The sequence below is a fragment of the Tribolium castaneum genome, chromosome 1 (genome assembly GCF_031307605.1).
Source record: "Tribolium castaneum strain GA2 chromosome 1, icTriCast1.1, whole genome shotgun sequence".
NCBI lineage: Eukaryota > Metazoa > Arthropoda > Insecta > Coleoptera > Tenebrionidae > Tribolium > Tribolium castaneum.
This window is the reverse complement of record NC_087394.1, coordinates 13,844,653-13,866,600: the sequence shown is the minus strand read 5'-3', so window position 1 is coordinate 13,866,600 and position 21,948 is coordinate 13,844,653. Positions and strand designations below refer to the sequence as shown.

Below are 21,948 nucleotides of genomic sequence, written 5' to 3'. Positions count from 1 at the left end.
CGGAACTAAATCTCAGAGAAAAAGACATTTAGAATAAGTAAATAAATAAATAAAAATTTAAAAAAATATTTTTTAGGAGAAAGCTTTTATTTAAAAGATCCACTAAAAAGTAAAAAATAATGTTTTTCTATTAAAGGAATTTTTATATTTATTTTTATATAATTTATTATAAAATATTTAATTTTATATAAATATTTATTTTTGCTTACAAATTAGGATTTCAAAATTTATAAAAGCTTTGGGAATGGTCATAGTCATTAGAATACGGCATTAAGTACAAAATTACTTTCTTAGATTGAGCACAATTTCCTACAGTGATTTTAAGTAGATAAAATAAAGGAAAACTTTTCTTTTCGCCGGTCTTATGAAAAAATATTCTAGGATGCAATTGGCTGTTGACCAAATACGTAACTAAAACACAAACGAAATATATTTAAGTGTCGCTTTGTACAAGTAATTTTTTAAAATTTTAATCTAGTTATTCATGACAGTTACCTGAGCAGTGAAATGTATTGTGTAAATAATTTCAGAATCGTTTTATCTGTTAATATATATAAAGTGTTCATCTAAGAACATAAAGAAATTATGTTGGAAACTTTTCCACAATGGACATCAGGTAAGGTAACAGTCATGGATAACTAGATCAAAATTTTAGAAAATCGCACGGTAGAATCCGAACCAGTTTGAATTTTTTATTTAAATCGTTTTTCTGCGAACCTACTGAACTATCATTTTTCTTTAATTTCAAATATTCGTCCAACTTCTGTGAGCGAATTTTTAATAAGTGAAAGATTACAACATATTGTGAGTAGTGAGTAGAAATATTTCATACGTTACTCCCAATTTGTGATTGAAATTGGAATTTAGGTACAATGACAAATTACACCCGAAAATTGCTAAAGTTTTACACAGTGTGTTAGGAAATGGTTTTGTAAAAGTTTGAAGGTAGATAGCTAAAGGCAAAACGAGTCGATTAAGTAAAAATTCTATAAATCAAAAACGCATAGTTGTCCCAAAAAATCGTTCTCAACTTAAAGTCCCAAATTTTAATAACCACTGAAGTGGAAAAATAAAAATTGGGGTAAATTTTAAAATTATAGTCAAAACGGCAGGGATAAATTAATTGCTTGGTTTACTCTGTAATTCTTCTATTTCAATTTGTATTTTGTTATTCAATTTTACAAAAAAACACAGCCAAAAAATTATGCCAGATCCAGGATTCGAACCTCCCACACAATTGAACATGCTAATGTTAGCAACACCACTCAAAAATTCTCAAAATGTGCCACTATGCCCATTTTGTTTAAGGAAAAAATTAACTGCTAATAAACTACCATAAACCCCCCACTGACTCTCAACAGGCGTGTTGATAGAAATTTTTGAAGAAAGTATGCATTTTTTGGAAAAATAATACTATTAGAGTTTTTATTTCGTCTGATCATGACAAATTCACATACAAAATATTGCCAAGTCATTCTACGTCTAACACCCTGTATTATTATTATTATTATTTATTAGTAAGATACTGGATACTGTCATAAACAGAGGTACTGCCATCAAATGATTTTGACAACGACAGCGGCTTTTTGACCTTGAAAATTTTTCTTGGCAAATCAACTATATTGTCAAAAATATATATTTTAGGTTAACTTTTGTGTCAATAAATTGTGACATTGACACAAAATCTTTCAAATCTTGTCACATTTTTGGCATTTTTTCAAAGTCAAAAAGCCATTATCATTGTCAAAATCATATGATGGCAGTACCTCTGTCCATGACAGCATCCAGTACCTTATTTATTAGGTATACCAGGTGATCATTTGATTTTATAATTAGAGTAGGCTTTAATACTTTTTTAACTTAAAAAAAGTAGTCACTCGGTATTGCTTGTAGAAAGAGTTGTTTTTGAAAATAGTATTTTCTGATCTTCTAAGTTATGTTTCTCAAATACCTATAAAAAACAGTTTATAGTCATTTTGATTTTATGACTTCTAAAATTGGAATTCTATTTAAATAAATTTTCTCCATTCATTTTAATAAAAATTTTCTTTCTGAACTCAAGTCAGAACGCTTGCACATTCATTTCTGTTTTGTACCACAACAGTAAAATTTGGTTTAAAAAAAATTAAAAAACAAAACGACAAAAAAATATTGATATATTGATATCTACAAATTATAATAAAAATAGTAAAAATAAAATGGTAATTCCTTAAAAACAAAATAAAATTTCCATAATTTCCCTAAAAAATCGGGTCTCAACAAAACCGTGAACAAAATCTCAAATGTTTATTAATCATACTAAATTTACTCATTTACTAAATTTTTACTAAAATACATAAAGTTCAGCAATATTTCTGGTGATATTTTAAACTGTTGTTTGTGGAGTTTTATTCAAAAACTTCTTTGCTGTTGTATATCAGATTTTAACCAGTTTATTTTTTCATAAAATAATTATTCTGTTGGCTGAAATATTTATATCAAATTCAGAAAAAGATGTTGCTTTAAGGGACAAATAATAAGTAACAAGAAAGTACATCTTAAGTAAAATTAAAAAATTTTTATTTGGTAAGACTCATACTTTCAAATTTAAATTTACCGCTCAACGCATCTGCCAGCTAACCTCAAACTCAGGTAATTTTTAATGATTGTTAAATTAATTTTTTATTTCCATTACTAAACTTCAGTGAATTGCCTTTAAATTGTAATCATGTTGCGTGCAGTTCTGATCGATTTAAGTGGCACCCTCCACATTGAAAATCAAGCTATTCCAGGGGCTGTTGAAGCCTTAAAAAAGCAAGTACTTCCCCCAAACACTACCAACTTTCACAATGCCATCTTTACTCCGTAGGTTACTTGCGACCAATCTCACCATCAAGTTTGTCACAAATACCACAAAAGAAAGCCAAAACTTTCTATACAACCGGCTTACAAATTTGGGCTTTCCCATAAAAAAAGAACAAATTTTCAGTTCTTTAGCTGCAGCGAAGACGCTTATTACCAATCGACAACTAAAGCCTTTACTCCTTCTCTCCCCCGAAGCACTGGAGGATTTTGAAGGACTTGGATGTCCTGTGGAAAATAACCCAAATGCTGTGGTTATTGGTTTAGCACCAAATGAGTTCCATTATGAAAGATTAAATGATGCATTTAGGTGCTTGCTAAACGGTGCTGAACTAATTGCTATTCATTGTGGGAAGTATTATAAACGGAAAGACGGTTTAGCGTTAGGTCCTGGGTGTTTTGTCAAAGGGTTGGAATACTCAGCACAATGCACTGCTACGGTTGTTGGAAAACCGCAAAAAATGTTCTTCCATTCGGCCTTGGGTGATATAAATCCAGCCCAAGCTGTTATGATTGGTGATGTAAGACTTCTTACTAAAAAATAGCTAGATAATGTGGTCAAGAGTGATCTAAAAATGAACACATGTTCATGTATTTTTAAATTACTTTTGACCATGTTTTTATTGCAACACCCAAATATGTAGTCCAGTCAAAATAAACATTTCAATTTACAAAAATTCGAATAGAGCTGAAAATTAGTACAGGTCCTTAGGACATACAGCGTGACCCAGAAGTATGTAATCGGTCTATAACTTTTTTGGTAATTGAATTATGAATTATTTCTATGCTGTTTTTATTATCCGATCAATCGACTTAAAATCCACAAATTAAAAATATTTTTATTATGCACAGGCTGTTGTATACAGGGTGGTGAACCAAAGTTACATTTTTTAAATGGAACACTTATATACTTTTGCATAACTGGAATCCACACAAAAAAATAATGTAACTTTATATAAACTATTATGGGTCTCTTTTTTCGTTTTGGAATTATTCAATTTTTCGTTATAAAAAAGACCAATTTTTGGAAAATCACTGCAAAGTCGCCTATGAATATTTTCCGGCGCATTTACAACAACAAAATTCAGAATACCTTGCAGTTTTAGCGAATAGATGACTTTTAGTTAAAGCACGGAGATAATATAGAGAGTGTGCCGAAACGAAAAAAAGTTGAATAACTCATTTTTTTCAAATGGAACACCCTGTATTTTTTTCATGTGTCGATAGTATTTTTGATAAGCTTTCTAACGGTATGGGGTTTGCATACTTTGCATTTTTCGAGATTAAAAAAAAATTATTACAAAAAAATTTGTTATCCTAGAATCTGATAAGTCATTTTTTATATGTACTAATGTGACTAATTACATTAGTAATTTAATTATTACTTGATACGTAAATGAATTGTGCTCATCAAGAATTACCAATAAAATAAATAAAAAAAAGAAAAAAAAAGTTGAACACTTTAAAAAATATTTAAAATTTGCTATACAAACCGCATATCATTAGAAAGCTTATGAAAAATGCTATCAATACAAGTAAAGATAAACATCGTGTTCCATTTGAAAAAAATGTGTACAACACCATGTGTACAATAAAAATATTTTTATTTCGTGGACTTTAAGTCGATCTATCGGATAGTAAAAACGGCATGGCAATATTTTAAATAATAAAAAAGTTATAGACCGATTACGCAACCCTGGGTCACCCTGTACTACAAATAACATATCAAAAGTCCCAATCGATCCCATGCGTGCAAAAAGATATTCACGGTTAAAGGTCAAACGTATCCGTTATTGCAATTTTTCTCGTAAACGGTAAATGTTACCATTAAAATAGGTCAGACAAAAGTTGTAGATTATGTAATTGTCTACAAAAAATGTTCTTATACTTTTTTCTCTACAACTCATTGTAACTGAGATATCGCGATTCTAAAAGTTAAATATGCACCTCCAAGCTACCCATATTTGGGACTGTTGCTATCAGCTGTTTCAAAACTATAATAACGCCAACGTCGCATTTTCTCTCAAACTTAGCTGTTATAAATTATTCATGCATTTCAAAAAAATAATAGCTATGTAATTTACATTTTCAATGAGAGATCTAAACATTAATAACTATTTTACAATTTTATCAATCCTATTTAAAAAAATGATTTGGTAAAATGCGATGTTGGCGTTTTTATAGTTTTGAATCAGCTAAAAAAACACTATTTTAAACAATTTTTGCAAAGATATGGTAGATGCAAAGTAGTATTTCTGAATATTATGTTCTTATAAACCGTAATACCATGTGATTATTTGAATTTATAATTAAAGTAGGCGGTTTTGTGTCTTGTCTACAAGACAATTGCATTGTCTACAACTTTTGTCTGACCTATTTTAATGATAACATTTACCGTTTATGCGAAAAATTGCAAAAACCGAAACTTTTGACTTTAACCTTGAATATTTTTTTTGCACACATGGGATCGATTGGGACTTTTGATATGTTATTTGTAATAGTGTCCTAAAGACCTGTAGAAATTTTCAGCTCTATGCGAATTTTTGCAACTTGCCACTATTTTGATGTCTTTTTAACTGGGTTAATGTGTATTTAGGACGTAACTGATGATGTAGAAGGGGCAATGAAGGCTGGTATCAGGGGATTTTTGGTGCAAACAGGAAAGTATCAACCAGGTGACGAGAAGAAAATTTCCACGCCACCAGATGCCGTCGTGCCTAGTTTTGTTGAAGCAGTAGAAAAAATATTACAGGAAATTAATAAATGAATACCTCGGTATGTTAAGATAATATTTATTAAAATTGTTATAGAAAAACGTACAAAATAGACTTTCTGACAAAGTGTAACAAAATAAATTATTTGCTCTTGATCTCGGACTGTGTTTTCCTGAAACAGAAACATAAATTAAACACATCTCCACTATTTTTATTAAAGCAGTGATAATAAACACACCATAAACTTTCCCACATTTATTTGTTGTTTTATGGTTTTTATCGAGAATGAAATTTAAATGTTTCCCAAAGCGAACTAAAATTTCGTTATAGCGTAGGTTTTCGATATCTCAAGTTCAAGTCTTAAGCATGATAATCACTAAATAAAAAAGTATACGGAGACATTGAAAACATGATGTTTGTTTACTTCTTTTTACTTTCAAGTCAACCAAATGCAATTTCTCTTCTTATTTTCATTTATCTTCTGTTTTTTCAACTTAAAATGCGAATGGGCAAAAAATGATTAAACCAGATGTAGTAATTTTAAAAACGTCCCTTTAACCAAACTGATTACACAAGATAAAACCGAAAACATTTTTTCATGGTAGGATTTTTTTTTATAACAGTTGTCTTCAACTATTCCACTTGAAAAATTCTTTAATATTTCGCGATTTTTCTAACGTACACAGTTAAAATTATTCTAAAAATAGCATCTGTTCTAGTCATCACCTAAATTTGGATGAATGGATAAAAGGTAAGAACAAGAGAAGACGAAAGTTGAAGAAATTGTCTAAAAATAAGATAAAAATGAAGGACTATAAAAACGAATGTATAAAAAGAAAAGGTTCGATTAAGAAAAGAGGAGGAAATTAAAATGAAACAAAGAAATTTGTAGCCGATATCCTAAAAAAAGAATCTAACAAAAAATAAAATAAAGAATTGTAAAATATTACAAATATATTAACAGATATATTGCTAATGCATTACTCAAAGATATTGTAAGATACGTATGACTACTCCAATATTTTTATTGGCATATCAAAAATGTTTACGTGAAATAGAAAAAAGATAGCCTGTGCCCACTGGTATTATTAAATTCGGTTGGAAGAAGATATACAAGAAAAGGAAAAAATACTTAAAAAAATAAATATACTCTTTATAAAGTGGCGCCCAACGTGGGGCCTGGGGCAGTTGTTGCTGATGTTTGCAGTTTGTCAACTCACATTCTGTGCCCTGAGTTGTTGAACAAACGTGTGTATTCAAAAAAAACAAAGAAATGATTTGATCACCAAAAAAGGGGAAATTGGGTTGTTAAAAGAGAAAACCAAAACTGAAAAAAGGAAAATAAGGAACAGATTTTTGGAGAAAAAGAAGAAATTTTGCAGTAAAACGATTTTGAAAATAAAAGAAAAAACAAGTCAATTTCAAAGATTTTTCTGAAGTTGCTTGTCAGTCGAATCTTTAAATATGTTCTCTAAATACAAGTATAACGATACATGTTAATTTTTTATGTATCTAGTGTAAACCAAAATTGAAAAAGAAAAAGAAGGAATTTTAAAGTAGCAACAGATTTTTGGAGAAAAACAAGAAATTTTGAAGTAAAAAATCTTTATATTTTTCTTTACTAAATACGTGTATCATAATACATTTTAATTTTTTATGGATGTATCGATTAAAATTGCATAATGCAGATTAAACTTTCATGAATATGTTTATTTTTTTTAATTGTATTTTAGTTAAAAGTCATTTCTAATTAGAATTATTACAATTATAACTGTAAAAAACTCGTACTCCCATAAAGAGTATTTAAAATGTACCTCCAAGGCATATTTTTATCATAAATAGAAAGTTAGTACCATACTTTTACACAAGACCACATATTTTTACTGTCAGGTAAAGAATCGTTAGTACAAATAATAGTATATCAGTATATCACATAATATACGAAGCACTGACTAGTCAGGGAAATATTAATTTTTATGCCGGTTTCTAAAAAAAATATAATTCTAAACAAAAAAAAGAGAGAACATAGCAGAATGCGACTCTGTTGATGGAACTTTTATGGGCAATGAGTAGGTGTTCCTGACAGTTATACTATAAGCTATTAAAATGAGGTACATTTACATCATTATTTTATTAATTATACATACAAATACTTGTTAAAAAAGTAAACAAGATTAGTTTTTGGGATGTTTAGTTTAACTGAACTTTAACGTTTTTTTTTTGCAAATTATCAACCAATTCATCTACTTAAAATAAGCATGCACAAAAAGCTAAATCTACTAGTACTTACTTTTTCAACACTGGCAATCCTGATGTTTTTCCTTTGTTAATACTACTTATTGGCACATTATTTTTACTAATACTGGAAGTTATTGCACTATCGTCCTTTTGTTTGTCAAGACGTGTTAAAATTTCAGATTTAGGCCTGATTTTACTTTGAGTGGCTTCATTCGGTTTATGTTTCACCTTTCCCGAGGTTCTATTCGCTTTATCGCCATCTCCACATTCAAAAACATGCTCTATATCAGCATTACTGTGTGATTTTTTCACACAAACTGGAATTTTACTTAAATCACCAGCACCTATATTCAGGCTTCTTCTATTCAATGTTGTTTTAGATGTTGAGGAATCGGCTGGGAACACACTCGAATATCTTTTGTATTTCAAGCAGATATCTTTTGGTGGACTTAGAAGTGATTTGCGATTTGTACTTTTCTTACTTCTCTTTCTCAAGTTCACTTTAACATCGTCTGTAATATTGGTGGTTGATGTTTCCAGTTTTTTCAATTCACTTTCAGACATTGCTTCAATGTTAACATTTTCGACAGAGACAGTCGGTATTACGTTCGGATCTTCCGAATATAAATTCAATTGTTGATCGAAATCTGTCACAACTTTGCGTATTTCCATATCTATAGGTTGTTCGATACGCGGTAAGCTTACGCCAGCATCAATGTAAAAATGCTGTTCTAAGAAGCTCATATCGCTACAATGGTTCTAAAATAAGCAACTACTGGAAAAAAAATTGGTTGCAATAAATACCTTGCAGCCGTATTTGAACCCGAACCTGCCGAAGGTGATTTAGAGATAGTTGACGGTGATTTACTAACACGAGGTGATGACACAGATTGCCTTGAAGTGATAGGTTGAGATCTAGTGGTTGTAGTAGATGGAACATCTCTGGATGCGATCGAAGGTGCTGTTTTTGGCGCTAATCGACAAAAAGTTTATAAACTTAGAAAAGGACAACTTAATATCAAATCGAAATGGCAAACAAAGGCAGATCAGTCGGAAGCAAATGCGGTTTGTACACCGTATCCAAAATCTTTTGGCTGACACAAAAATACAACAAAATTAGAAAGTAGAAAAAATAGTATATTACACTCATTTTATAAGACTTAATATACTTATATACTATATATACTAATAGACTTATAAAACTCGTATAATAATATACTACAGACTGATCCAGAAATATTGAGTCTGTTGGCAACACTGACTTAAATTTTTAAGGATACCAATGGAGTACTCTTCCAGTTAACAACAATTTAACATTCTTGTGGGGTTGTACGTCAAATAATTGTCAAGAGAAATCGAATTCGGTTACAGTGTTGCAAATTACGAGCACAAATACTTTCAAATGTGTTGCCAACAGACTCAGTATTTCTGGATCAGTCTGTATTAAGAGGCTAATTTTTTTTCAAAATTGGTTTTTAATGTTTCACAACCATACTTTAAAATATTTGGACGATATCAACGCATATAATGAATTCTTAATCATTTACACTATTATTTTTTTACTCAACTAGAAAAGACTAGGGACACAATGTACCTGATTTTTTTATATTTGAACCTAATAATTATATGCCGATGGAAGAAGAAAGAAGAGAAAAAGGAAAGCTGAGTAAAGGTGCTTCACAAGTGAAAGGTTATTAAAAGAGAAAACTTAAATTGAAAAATAACAAGAAGAAAAAGAAGCAAAAAGAGAAGAAATGTTGGAAAAGAAAAAAACTATCGAAATAAAAAATATTTTTCGACAGACATTAATAATAATATAACCACTCCGTTGGTCTACAAAGGAGTCCAACTCATGTTGGACTAAAGATATGAAAAAACTACTCCACAAGTACACAAAGAATGCTTTAGTCAAATAGACCAAAAATGGTTTATTAAAATAAGAGAAATGTAAAAAACTAAAGATGTGTACAGTGATTCTAATAATCCAATAAAATCATACAAAATTAAAAAAGGATTGGCAAAAATATCAAAGGAAATATCAAGAAATATCAAGGAAAGACATAGAAATGATCCGATTAATAATAGAAAAAGAGTTGCTTAAAGAGAAATGAGAAAAGTCAAGCAGAAAAAGAAAGAAAATAGAATGATAAAAGGTACTCCTCTAGCACAACCAGAATGCTGTAGTCAAAGAGAAAAAAAGAAATAAAAAAACTAGTTTCTGCAAGTCGATGACTGTCGTGGTGATAACTGATGAGTGATAACACTGATAAATGAATTTTGCTACAAGAAAAAATGAAATAAAGGTAGGCTGAAGAAATTAGTTTGAAAATACGAGAAATGTAAAGAAACTCAAAGTGTTTATAGTGATTTATAATAATATTGAAGAAAAATTCAAAAAAGTATTGGTAAAAATACACAAAAAACAGTTTCACTAGATACTTTAGTTAAATACAAAAATGATATGTACAAAGGAGAAAATATAATGTCTATGTTACTGGAAGAGAACAAAGAAAAGAAAGAAATGATTTGATTAATAATAGAAAAATGGTTGTCTGAAAAGTAAAATAAAAGAGAATAACAGACGATTGAAACGTTAACAGACGCTTGAAAAAAAAAAACAAGAAAAAACTACTCCATTGATCTACAAAGGATGCTGTAGTCAATCAGAAAAATAAAAAAAGGAATGATAAGAGATACTTCTCTAGCACAAGAAAAATGCTACAGTTAAAAAGAAAAAAAACAGTTTTTGTGAGTCTATGTCTTGGTGATGAGTGATTATTACTGACTACTGAATTTTGCTGGAAGAAAAAAAATGTTGGAAAAATTTGTTTGAAAATACGACAAATGTAAAAAACTGAAAATGTTTATAGTGATTAATATTGGATGAAACCTTCCCAAGTTCAAAAAGGTATTTGCAAAAATTAAAAAAAAAACAGTTCCACGGGATTTTGTTAAATAGAAGAACGATCTGTAGAAAGAGAAAAAAAAATTGTCTACAATCAGTAATCACTACATCCTGCTGGAAGACAGAAGAGAAAAAAATGATTCGATGAATAACTGAAAAAGGGTTATCTAATGAGAAAAATAAAACTGATAAAGAATAAGCGTCAACAGACGACTGAAGAAAAAACTATTGGTCTACAAAGGATGTTTTGGTTTAGCAGAAAAAAGAATACATAAAAGAAGAGCCAAAAAAAGTTAAAAATAACGAAAAGAAATTTAAAAAGGTAAAAAGATCTGTTCATGTCTATGTGACAAATACACGTATCTAATCTGATATTACTAATGTAACTCTTAAAGATCAGTGTGAATACAAAAAAAAACACGCAAAACAGCTTATTGGTGTTGAATATGGTTAAAAATGAGTCAAGTCGTAAAGAAGGGGAAAGCTGAAGTGAAAAATGTGAAAACATTTCCAGTTGGTTGTCCGCCTCACGGTACCACAGTTTTATAAAAAGAAATAAATGCAGAAGGTAAAAAAAGGAAACTATGAAAAAAATTATAAAGAAGGAGGAATAAAGGAAAAAGAAAAAGAAAAGGGTCTACTTAAAAAAGCAGAATTGGTAAAGGTATGAAAAAACTATTCCGTTGGTTGTCGAGCACAAAGTATGTTTTCATCAAGAAAAAAAAACATAAAAAGACAAGACAAAAGTTTCTATAACTGTTTTGGTGGAGACTGAATTTAGCTAGAAGAAGAAAGGAGAGAAGAGAGGAACAGGAAGATTTAAGAAATCCGTTTGGAATTTAAAAAAATGTCAAAATAATTAAAAACTTAATAATAATTATAATAATATTGCACAAAATCTTCACCATATCAAAAACGTATTGAAATACAATTGACAAAGATATAAAACATAGTTCCATTGGCGGAGAAAGTTAAGAAAATGAAAAAATTTTTAAAGAGAAAACTAAAATTGAAAAAGAATGTTTGTAGAAAAAAAGCTATAAAAAATTTCGAAATATTTTATTGTTTTTCCCTTTAATTTGACAAAAAAATCGCAGTAATACCACCTTATCTAATTCTAAACACATACCTGCTGTTACATTATTTCCTACAGCCGCCGTGGAAACGACCATTTTCCCTTGCAGGATTTTATTCTCTTCTTCTTCTTTCCGCCGCTGTTCCACCAAATAATCATGTTTGTTCGAAGGTCCAATATTTCTAATTTCCTTAAGCTTAGTCTTCAAAATATCTTTAACATCTTTATCCTTCTCGGTCATGTCCAACTTCGAAAAAATATTATCTATGTTCGTTTGAAGCTTTCTATCTTCAGGCATCACTAGCATTTTATACAACATTGGTAAAAAACCAATGACACACAAACGTATATTTGAAATCGGATCATCAGCTAATGATAATAACGGTTCAAAAAAATTCTTCTTGAAATAATTGTTACTGAAAAGTTCAGCGGCATGAACACAGGCCAGGATGAAAACATGTCTGGTGTAACAAGATTTCGCATAACACAAGTGCGTTACTAAATTGTCACGGATCCATTTTCTTTGAACTTCTTTCAAATTGTATCGAAGAAAAATGAGCAAAGTCCGACTAGCCTGCGAGCGGACTGGTTTAGGCCTCTGCAATAATTTTACCGATTTTATTAGAATTAATCAAAGGAACACACTCACAGCTTCTAGAACACAACTCAAAATAACCGGACTGAAATGCTGATGGATGAAGTCGGAAGTCATGCAAAAAGGCAGGCGTTCCAACTGTTGCAGAAAATTCGATTTAATCCGCCAGTTGTAAGATTTTGCTAACTCATTCTGGCACTTTAACAACCCTCTTGCGATTTCGAGACACGCCGGAGTGTTGGCTTCTCGCGAAAGCACACCATTGGCGCAAAGTAATTCCAAAGTTGGGCCCACATGAGGTACTAATTGTTGTAGTACTTCTTCAGCATCGTCACGTAATAATTTAATTAAATCGTCTTTAATTATTTTACATTGGGGACCTTGAAATTGACTTTTGAGTGGAAGTTTGGGTTAAAAAAAAAACAGGACTAACCCAAAATTTTGGCTATATCGTGCATACAAGCAGCTGTGGTTTTCCTAACGATGTAACAGGAATCGTTTGCTAGACCACTGAAGATGGTATGCCAGAGCTCCAACTGGTTTGGTATACGAGCCACTGTGAATTGTGTGACTGCGGGTAAATTGAAAGCGCATTGTTCTCTGCATAAGACGTCCTGTCGAAAAATTAGAATTATTTTCATTTTATTTGCGTACACTGTGGTGCAAATTAGAGTTCCTAGTGTAAATGACTTTCCGTCTAAACTTTATTGTTGTGGTAAATACCGAACAATTTAATGTTTTTTTTTTCAACAAAAAATTTCATTTTGAAGTATGGAAACTTTGACCAAATTTAACGATTCCTCGTTCTGTTTTAGAAAATTGTTACCTGTAAAACGTATACAGGCTGATTCTTTTAGGGCCTACATTTTACAAACTTTTTAACTTATGTAACTAGAGCTTTAAGAATTTGTTTACAATCCAAATCGACCATTCTGAGTCCAACTAAATTGTTTTCAAAATGGCTAAATTTCCAGAACTACGAGAAATTGGCACCAACTTTGAAATTTTAAATAATAGTAAGCATCTATTTTTATTGCTTTTGTGAATTCGCCTTTTGAAACTGAGTAAAATGTGCCTTAATTGTTAGTACTTATCTCTCATAGTTTTTGACGTATGTCATTTTTTTATACAAATTTTTATTTGCAGAGATTTATTTTAAATATTACAACTCGTGAACCCTTTACAATAAGTGAATAATTTTATTGCATTTGATAGCCAAAAGTCTGAAGGGTCTCCTGAAATTTTCAGAAATGTCAACTTCACAATTCAAGGCTACTATGATTTTTTTAAAATGATGATCAAAAAATGATTATAAAACAGGAATGGCAATCAAAAGAACATCAATTTTCATGCAGGTTTTTATTAACATTTTCTATATCTATCTCTTACAGTTTTTGAAATAATCGCAAAAAAACTGAATTTTAGCTCATTATTTTCAATTTTAATCAAGTAAACTTTGGAATAATACGATAAAATTGTGCTATCAATAAAAAGAAATGTTCAATTTGTCTACCATTTTCATTCCAGAAGTTCAAAATTCGATGGCAGACTGAGAAAAATTTTAACAAAAACATTGACATATCGTTCATTTAGAATTACAAAGTCGTAAGCAACATATTTAATTTTTTTTAGATTATTACTGTAAAAGCATACCTAAGCTATGAGCAACTAATTCATATTATTGTTTAAACTTTTGATAATTATTTATACATAAAAAATAAAAAATATCAAAGTCGTATTTTATCAATTTTTTAATTTTTGGAATAACAAAGTCGTAACTCGTAAGTGTGTGCATCCAAGTCGCCTATGCATCATTAACTGACGTTACTTAAAAGTGTTTGCATTGTTGATTATTCGGAAGTAAAATTACCGTTGGGGGCGCCACTGAGCTAGGTCGAAAACAGTAACCATAAATGGCGGGAAAATGTTTATTCGGATATTTTGAGCGTTGTACGAATTTTGGGGCTTCACAATTATTACATTGCCTATGCGGAATGATTATTGCATCTTTGATGCAAGAAACTTATGTTGACAAATGAGAGATGACGAGGAAAACACGAATAACGAATGACTGTTTGGTTCACTTTCTTTATTGGAAAATTATTACAAAGACATTGAAAAGCCTACCTTTTGGCATAATTTACGTTTAAATGTATCAGCAGTTGTTAATCTTTATTGTAGTTTTGTAGATTTACCGCAGCATTTCATGATTTTTTCAGTGGAAAATTCTAACCTAAAATTCATAACACTTCACTAATTTATTGATTTCTTGAGCCAAACTTTGTGTTCGCTGTGATCCATTACTTATAATCTTTAATTAGACAACTGTTTGATAACACTTTGTAATCAAAATTTAAATATTTTTCACTTTTTATCCACTTTCAAGTTCCAACAATAAACACTTTATACCACGAAAAATTACAGAACCAAAGTCAACGCTAGTATTTACAACCACGTACTTTTAAAGTAATTCTTTCTATTGTAAGTAATTAACACTATACACGCAAAATTGTTGAACAATTCATTAAATGTCAGTTAAATGTGGCATTACGAAAATTTCTTTACTGTTTTCGACATAGTTCAAAAGTCATCACCAGAGGGCGTCTAGTTAATTTTATTTCCGAATTGTTATTTAAATGGCTAATTTAATAAAATTGGTTCCTCACTCTGACTGAAAATGAAACGGACAACGAGGATAACATTCCACTTGTCATTTTATTTAATATTAATCCGTAAGTAAATTGATCTTATTCAATATCTGCTATAATCCGGTACTTCTGAGGATTTTTTTTGATTTAAAATCGTGCTGCAGCTTTTATAATTATAAAAGAATTCCCTTCGCTAAGGTTAGTGCTCTAAAATTTACAACCACTGTTCGAAATTATAATGCTACACGTCAGCCTTTCCGTGTTGAAGTGAAAAGACCAAATATTACCTTAAAATCGACACAGCTTCCTAAAGAAAAAGTTACCGCCATAAAATCCATGATTAAATGAATGCCAAAACAGGACCAAGATTACTTTATAAAAATTTTTAATGCTTAAATATTATATTGTTGTGATTTATAAAATAATAAAAAAAATTCATATTGTTCTATCTAAAATTTGTATTGTTAATCTAAAACATCTAAAAAATGCGAAGTCGTATCTGCCACAAATAAACTGAACGGTAAAGTTTGAAGTAACAAAGTCGTATGTGATTTTAAAATGAGTGATTTTCACCGATACTGAGATAAAATTTGGTAGGCCATTGTCATAAATGTGTTATATATTTTTTAGTCGGTGTCCTCAGTCACATTTTGTTACCTCAATTGACGTTCTTAAACAAAATCACAACACAATTTTTGAATTTGGTTTATCTCATAATTAGGAACAATGCAGATACAACATTGTAATTATAAAGGAACGATATGTTAAAAATTATGACGAATACTTACCAACAACTTGGGTAAATTTTACTCAACTTGATCAGGTTTAATAAGATTTCGCAAAAAATCTACCTAAAACTTCCCAAAAATAAAAAAAACCCTTGATGAAATTTGTCGAAAGAAGAGAGTGTGTGGCTGTAATAATTGGTTACATGTTCGAAAAAGGTACAATAATAACATTATTTTCGATCCAATTCAGCGATTTTTAGTTTAGTTTTGACAAATTTAGTAAAGTAATGGCGTTTCTAGATGAATATGAGCAAAAAACGCGAAAAATCTAAAAAATAATGTAATGTTTCAACCTACCTAAAGTAAAATTTCACTAAGACAGCATTTTAAAATTAAAACCTTGTTAAATGTCCCAAAAAAAAACTGGAAAAAAGTTTATACCGGATGATATTTCGCTTACAAATATACTTAGGTATATGGCTGAAACCTGTGCTATAATGCCCCAAAAAGACAATAGTAAGGTAATTTTTTAACCCAGTTTAGTCATTTCCCAACCAAGAAATTGTTTTCACCTTTTTTTTGAACCTAAAACATACTTAAAAATACTTTTACGGTTTTTTGATATAATATAATATATAATTTTATAATTTTCTCTTTTTATCAAAATTTATCAAAAGTGTGTGGCGGTAAAATGTTTACTTCCTCGAAATAGGCAAAAATATTTCGGCATTCGTCGATTTTTTGCTTAGTTTTAACGAAACTTGCGAAATTATAGTGATTCTAGATAAAAAACGAGTAATTAATATACAAAAAAAACGGCAAAATAATGTCAATTTCGATCCAATTTACTATCTTTCGAGCATTAGCTTGAAAACGTATTAAATCGTATGAGAATTCAAAACTACGAGAATCCTTCGTCCGATTCGGCGTCTTTTTACGTAATTCATGATAAAATCTTTCAAAATACTAATTAAATGTCTGGCTGTAAAACTTGTTCGAAAAAAGCAAAAATATCATTTTTGGATTTTGGCGTTTTATTTACGTTTTGTTGACGATTTTTGCAAAATAAAGACGTTTTTAGATAAAAACAACAAAAATACAAACAGTGGCAAAATGACATTTTCGACAAAACTTAGTGTTCTTTGACTTTGACCTCATTATCGTCAGATAGTTTTAAGAACAATGAATTAAAAAAAAAGATAAACCTAAATAGGGTTGGTTGAATTTAAGTCAGATTTATCGATAGGTAAATTTTGTTGGTTGGCTAGTTGCTAAGGTAGAGATGATCTGATTGGTGTTTGTAGATAAATTATGGAAGCGATAGAATTTATATAACGATCACTCATTCAAGAAACCGGGGCTTAAACATTTTTAAGCCAATGAAGCCAATACTTTATTATTTCAAGAGATTTCGTGGAAGTAAAAGACAAAAAGTTGTCTGGTTTTATCTTTTGAATTACATGTTTTAGCAAATTCCAAGTCTGCTAACTCGTATTCGGAAGTAAAATTACCGTTGGGGGCGCCACTGAGCTAGGTCGAAAACAGTAACCATAAATGGCGGGAAAATGTTTATTGGGATATTTTGAGCGTTGTACGAATTTTGGGGCTTCACAATTATTACATTGCCTATGCGGAATGATTATTTCATCTTTGATGCAAGAAACTTATGTTGACAAATGAGAGATGATGAGGAAAACACGAATAACGAATGACTGTTTGGTTCACTTTCTTTATTGGAAAATTATTACAAAGACATTGAAAAACCTACCTTTTGGCATAATTTACGTTTAAATGTATCAGCAGTTGTTAATCTTTATTGTAGTTTTGTAGATTTACCGCAGCATTTCATGATTTTTTCAGTGGAAAATTCTAACCTAAAATTCATAACACTTCACTAATTTATTGGTTTCTTGAGCCAAACTTTGTGTTCGCTGTGATCCATTACTTATAATCTTTAATTAGACAACTGTTTGATAACACTTTGTAATCAAAATTTAAATATTTTTCACTTTTTATCCACTTTCAAGTTCGAACAATAAACACATTATACCATGAAAAACTACAGAACCAAAGTCAACGCTAGTATTTACCACCACGTACTTTTAAAGTAATTCTTTCTATTGTAAGTAATTAACACTATACACGCAAAATTGTTGAACAATTCATTAAATGTCAGTTAAATGTGGCATTACGAAAATTTCTTTACTGTTTTCGACATAGTTCAAAAGTCATCACCAGAGGGCGTCTAGTTAATTTTATTTCCGAATTTCGTACTTAGATTAACATTTATATTTTAATTAACTTACCTGTGTCACTTCCAAATTGTCCTTATTCACACGCACAGTTTGCCCTTTAGCCGCCAAAGTTTTAAAAAATTGAAGAGTCCAAACACAATCATTAACTTCCAAATCACTTTGCAATGCGCTTACTAATTTTCCATACTCTCTAGCCATTGTCGGAAAAGTAGTATCACCCGGACCTGAAGTTTTTTGGCACAACTGTTTAATTAAAGGAACAATGGTTTCTAATTTAGTCTCTACAAAAAATAGTTATTACCAATAAACCATTATTTCATTAATTACACTTACGTTTATTTAAATACGGAATCATTAAAACCGCTGAAGCAACCGCAGATGATCTAACGGCCATATTATCATCAGAGGCTAACTCAACTAAACTGGGAAGTAGACTAGTTTTTACCAAACTTTCACCCAAACCTTCAAAAAATAAATTTACTTCAAATTAATGTACACAGGGTAAGTCTCCTAAAAGTTTATGCTACCACAAAAACTAAAAATCATACAGAAATCGGCGTTTGCTGTTAGATACTTTTTTTCTTCTTAAACAAGCTATGTTTGACTGTTGTTTTGTGCAAGAATTACGTAAAAGAATTGTCACTAGCCACCAAAAAGCCTATGAAAAAATTTATTTGCTGTCTAACTCACATTCAATTGAAACGAAATGGAAATTTAACTCAAATAAGTTCCATTAGTAATTTATTAATTTTTGAGCCAGTTTACGGAACATTTTAATTGCAATCAAATTTTAATTCGAGATTAACTTGACAATTGTCAATGCATTTTAAATAGCAACTTAATTGGAATTAGTTTAATTCCGGATTAAATATTAATTTCGCTTTTGTAAACCGACTCTTAGAAGAATTATTAATTTAATCCGCAATTAAATGCGTTTTTAACTAATCACGTGACTCGACTGAACCAATTTGGTTCAGTTTTGTTAACTTGTTGTTAACTTTTAACAACGAATTAAAATTTAATGAAGCTTTCTATAAACCGGCCCTAAGGGGCCAATATGATTGGTCCATTCGCGTTGTTAATTTTTAAGAACGCAATTGTTAAAATATAATTCGTTGTTAAAAGTTAACGTGAATGAACCAACCAAATTGCTTCGATTTAAATTAATGACGCTTCTGTAAACCGATCCTTAATGTTCATTTACGTAATTTTAGTTACAATTTACTTTCCAAAACTTTAATTATATTACGATTAAATGGGAGCTGAAACATGTGAGCTACAGAATGAATAAATTTAATTTTTAAATTTGGGGCTAGCGACAATTTTTTTTATTTAATTCTTGCAAAAAACATTAAGCATCGTTTATTTCAAAACATCATTAGAAATTATAAAAAAATAATGCAGAGACTTAATTATAATTTATAATTAATTTTAAAGTAGTATTATAGAAAAAATGGAAATGCAGGGAAAAAAACTGAAGTAATTAATACAAACACAGTTACAAACAAAAATGAAAAAAAGAGGTAGAAAGGAAAGAAGAGAAAAAAAAGAGAAAAGAAAGGTTCTGTTAGTAAAAGGGGAAGAAAGGTTAAAACAGGAAACCAAAATTGAAAAAAAAAACAAAAAAAAGGCAAAATAAAAGAAACAAAAAAACTTAGAAAAAGAAAAAACTGCGTGTATTACAGTAGGAAATCAATGCATAATACTACAAATATATCGACAGACATTGGTCAATTAACTCTTGTTGGACTAAAGAATAATGAAAAAACCCCAGTACCTCAAAAAGAATGCTTTAATCAATTTTTTTTAAGTTTCTGTGACGTATTGGTGATGATTGAATTTGACCAGAAGGCCAAAGGAAAGAAGAAAAAGGCTGAAGTAATTGATTTGAAAATATACGAGAAATGTAAAAAAATTGAAAATGTTAATGATGATTCTAATACTATTGCACAAGTTTCTTAGAAATTAAAAAAACAAATATTGGATAAGATATAATCTATAATCATTACAATGTATACTGCTGGAAAAATTGAAAAAAGAAGAGAAAGAGAAAAGGGATTCGATTAATACATAATAACAATGGAACAAAGATTATTGAAAGAGAAAACTAAAATTGAAAAAGGACAACAAAGATATCTGAAGCGCCAACAGATTTTTGAAGAAAAAAAAAGACGTAGAAAAAAGAAATAAAAAAAGAAATGGTAGACTTAGCTCTAAAAAGAATAAAAAACGAAAACTACCTGACGATTAAATTAACTCTAGAAGATCAAAGTGAACACATACTATATGAAAACTTACTTTATAATTTATAGGGCCATGAAGGAATCCGAGAAAAAAAATTACGCCAAAAAGGAACGCCTATGCTTATTGGTGTTCAATATGACAACTCTTTTTGTGAAAAAATTCACATGCATAGAGAATAAAATTAAGTACTAGTATTTAATTAAAATGCTGGAGAAGTATTAGCTTTCGTGATCTGAACACGAGCAGATATTATTAATTTTTGTATAAACTTTCAATGGGGACAATAAGATTTAAAAGTGATTATTTATTAACGAACCCTGTGCAATGAAGTGCAACTGCGAACACATTGTGGCCCTCACGTCTTGAAAACAATCTTGGCACAAACTTTGAACAGCCGGCAAAATCGAAGCTTTGACGCTGCAAATGCGAGTCAAAAAGAAATTTAAAAAATCACCTCCCCTTACTCTATCGACTGCATTTTTGGATGTGACGCACATTTTCCCAAGATTTTACAGCTAGAAACGCGACAATACACAGGACTTGAGGGCTGCGATTTAGCCAATGCTAACGGTATCACCTACAACACCTCTAAATACAACACATCAATTAAAAAAATTGCACACTTACTGCTGATTTAATTTGATCAATTGGCAGAGTTGGAATAACAGCCAAAAGAGTCTCAGTCCACGCATTCGAAACCACAGGGTCTTTAGACTCGGTTCCTTGTATTACAGCCCCCGTTAAATTCAAAGGCAGTTGCTTTTCAATCAACAATTTAAATATCTTACTAGTGGCTATGTGAAACTCGCATGAGGATTTTGGCAGTTCTTGTTGTATTTTTGGCACAAGTCTTGTAAGTGTTCCGTTTGGATCATATTGCAAGATTTGGGGCAAAGCCTGAATTACGCTTAATTTCTGAATGTCATCGCCTTTCCTATAATGAAGAGTAATTATAATTAAACCTTACTTGGGCCCAGATTAGCAAATACATGAGCAACTCTTGTAACAAAAAATAATCATCGTCCACTGAAGTCTGCGGGGGATAATCGTATAACCCCAAATCCATAACGCACCGAATAAAATTGTAATTTAAAGTATGGGGTTGAACATTAAGCTACATTTTAAAAGTTTGTGATATTTTTGTAATTTGAGAAAGAAAAATAGAAAAATACTTAAAAAATTAGGTTATGTGACACATTTCACAAACATCATTTTTTGGCGGCAAGTTCAAAAATCTGAAATACCTACCGCAGCAAATGAAGACTTCTGTCAATCGGTTTTGATTCAAACTGCGAGTCAATTGTGTGTTTTGCGAGTTGTTCGTTCGTCTACAAAAACCTGAGTACCATAAATATGAAGAAACAACAAAATCTGCCTCTGAAGCGAATCTTATAGCTTTACAAAATAAAACAAAAAGATTTGCTTCAGTTGTAGGATTTCAATACTTTGTTTCCCCAAGCCCCTGGTTTGTCCAGCTGCAGATTGGTGAGTTCTTCATCCATTTTTGTTAATTTGTTTAGGTTTGACCTAACTGTACTATAATTTTAGAATTTGGAAGGAGAGAAATGTTGACAGGAAAATTTGGTTTGACAAAAGTCAAAATCGATCAGTGATTTTTTTTAAGAAAAATATATTTTTTATCAGTAACATGAAAAACAACGAGTCAACGAATATGGATTCTAAAACTATTTACAGTGTTTGTGAC

At 30.3% G+C, this 21,948-nt stretch overlaps 2 protein-coding genes and 1 long non-coding RNA gene across 6 annotated transcripts; 2 read left to right on the top strand and 1 right to left on the bottom strand.

Annotated features, from left to right (window-relative positions):
- Nucleotides 1–2,530: 2,530 nt before the first annotated feature.
- On the top strand, nt 2,531–5,710 carry LOC655670 (uncharacterized protein). Its single transcript, XM_015978377.2, has 4 exons — nt 2,531–2,631; nt 2,685–2,793; nt 2,849–3,362; nt 5,438–5,710. The coding sequence occupies exons 2-4, from the start codon at nt 2,708–2,710 to the stop codon at nt 5,606–5,608; spliced, it is 771 nt and encodes a 256-aa protein (XP_015833863.1). The 5' UTR covers nt 2,531–2,631; nt 2,685–2,707; the 3' UTR covers nt 5,609–5,710.
- On the bottom strand, nt 5,618–21,828 carry LOC655755 (serine/threonine-protein phosphatase 4 regulatory subunit 4). 4 transcript variants are annotated; one of them, XM_064359853.1, is made up of 13 exons: nt 21,689–21,828; nt 21,492–21,571; nt 20,871–21,177; nt 20,708–20,820; nt 20,560–20,660; nt 18,333–18,461; nt 18,051–18,280; nt 12,802–12,982; nt 12,423–12,748; nt 11,828–12,371; nt 8,598–8,766; nt 7,846–8,541; nt 5,618–5,727 (listed from the first exon to the last, which is right to left on the bottom strand). In XM_064359853.1, exons 1-13 carry the CDS (start codon nt 21,743–21,745, stop codon nt 5,697–5,699), a joined length of 2,964 nt encoding a protein of 987 aa, XP_064215923.1. In that variant the 5' UTR covers nt 21,746–21,828; the 3' UTR covers nt 5,618–5,696. The 4 variants fall into 4 exon arrangements, with proteins under 4 accessions (XP_064215923.1, XP_064215926.1, XP_064215924.1 ...); XM_064359856.1 differs by lacking the exon at nt 7,846–8,541; XM_064359854.1 differs by lacking the exons at nt 21,492–21,571; nt 21,689–21,828 and adding an exon at nt 21,233–21,453.
- Nucleotides 21,575–21,862, top strand: LOC135267923 (uncharacterized). Its single transcript, XR_010336325.1, has 2 exons — nt 21,575–21,728; nt 21,792–21,862. It is a non-coding gene; the product is annotated as an uncharacterized LOC135267923 (long non-coding RNA).
- Nucleotides 21,863–21,948: the final 86 nt, after the last annotated feature.

Excerpts from the sequence above, each read along its gene's own strand:
- LOC655670 (XM_015978377.2), top strand. The coding sequence starts at position 2,708 with ATGTTGCGTGCAGTTCTGATCGATTTAAGTGGCACCCTCCACATTGAA. Across the intron at positions 2,794-2,848 it reads GCTGTTGAAGCCTTAAAAAA|GTTACTTGCGACCAATCTCA; the intron begins GCAAGTACTTCC and ends TTTACTCCGTAG. Across the intron at positions 3,363-5,437 it reads AAGCTGTTATGATTGGTGAT|GACGTAACTGATGATGTAGA; the intron begins GTAAGACTTCTT and ends ATGTGTATTTAG.
- LOC655755 (XM_064359853.1), bottom strand. The coding sequence starts at position 21,745 with ATGGATGAAGAACTCACCAATCTGCAGCTGGACAAACCAGGGGCTTGG. Across the intron at positions 18,281-18,332 it reads GATTCCGTATTTAAATAAAC|AGACTAAATTAGAAACCATT; the intron begins GTAAGTGTAATT and ends TATTTTTTGTAG. Across the intron at positions 5,728-7,845 it reads GGATTGCCAGTGTTGAAAAA|GAAAACACAGTCCGAGATCA; the intron begins GTAAGTACTAGT and ends TTTCTGTTTCAG.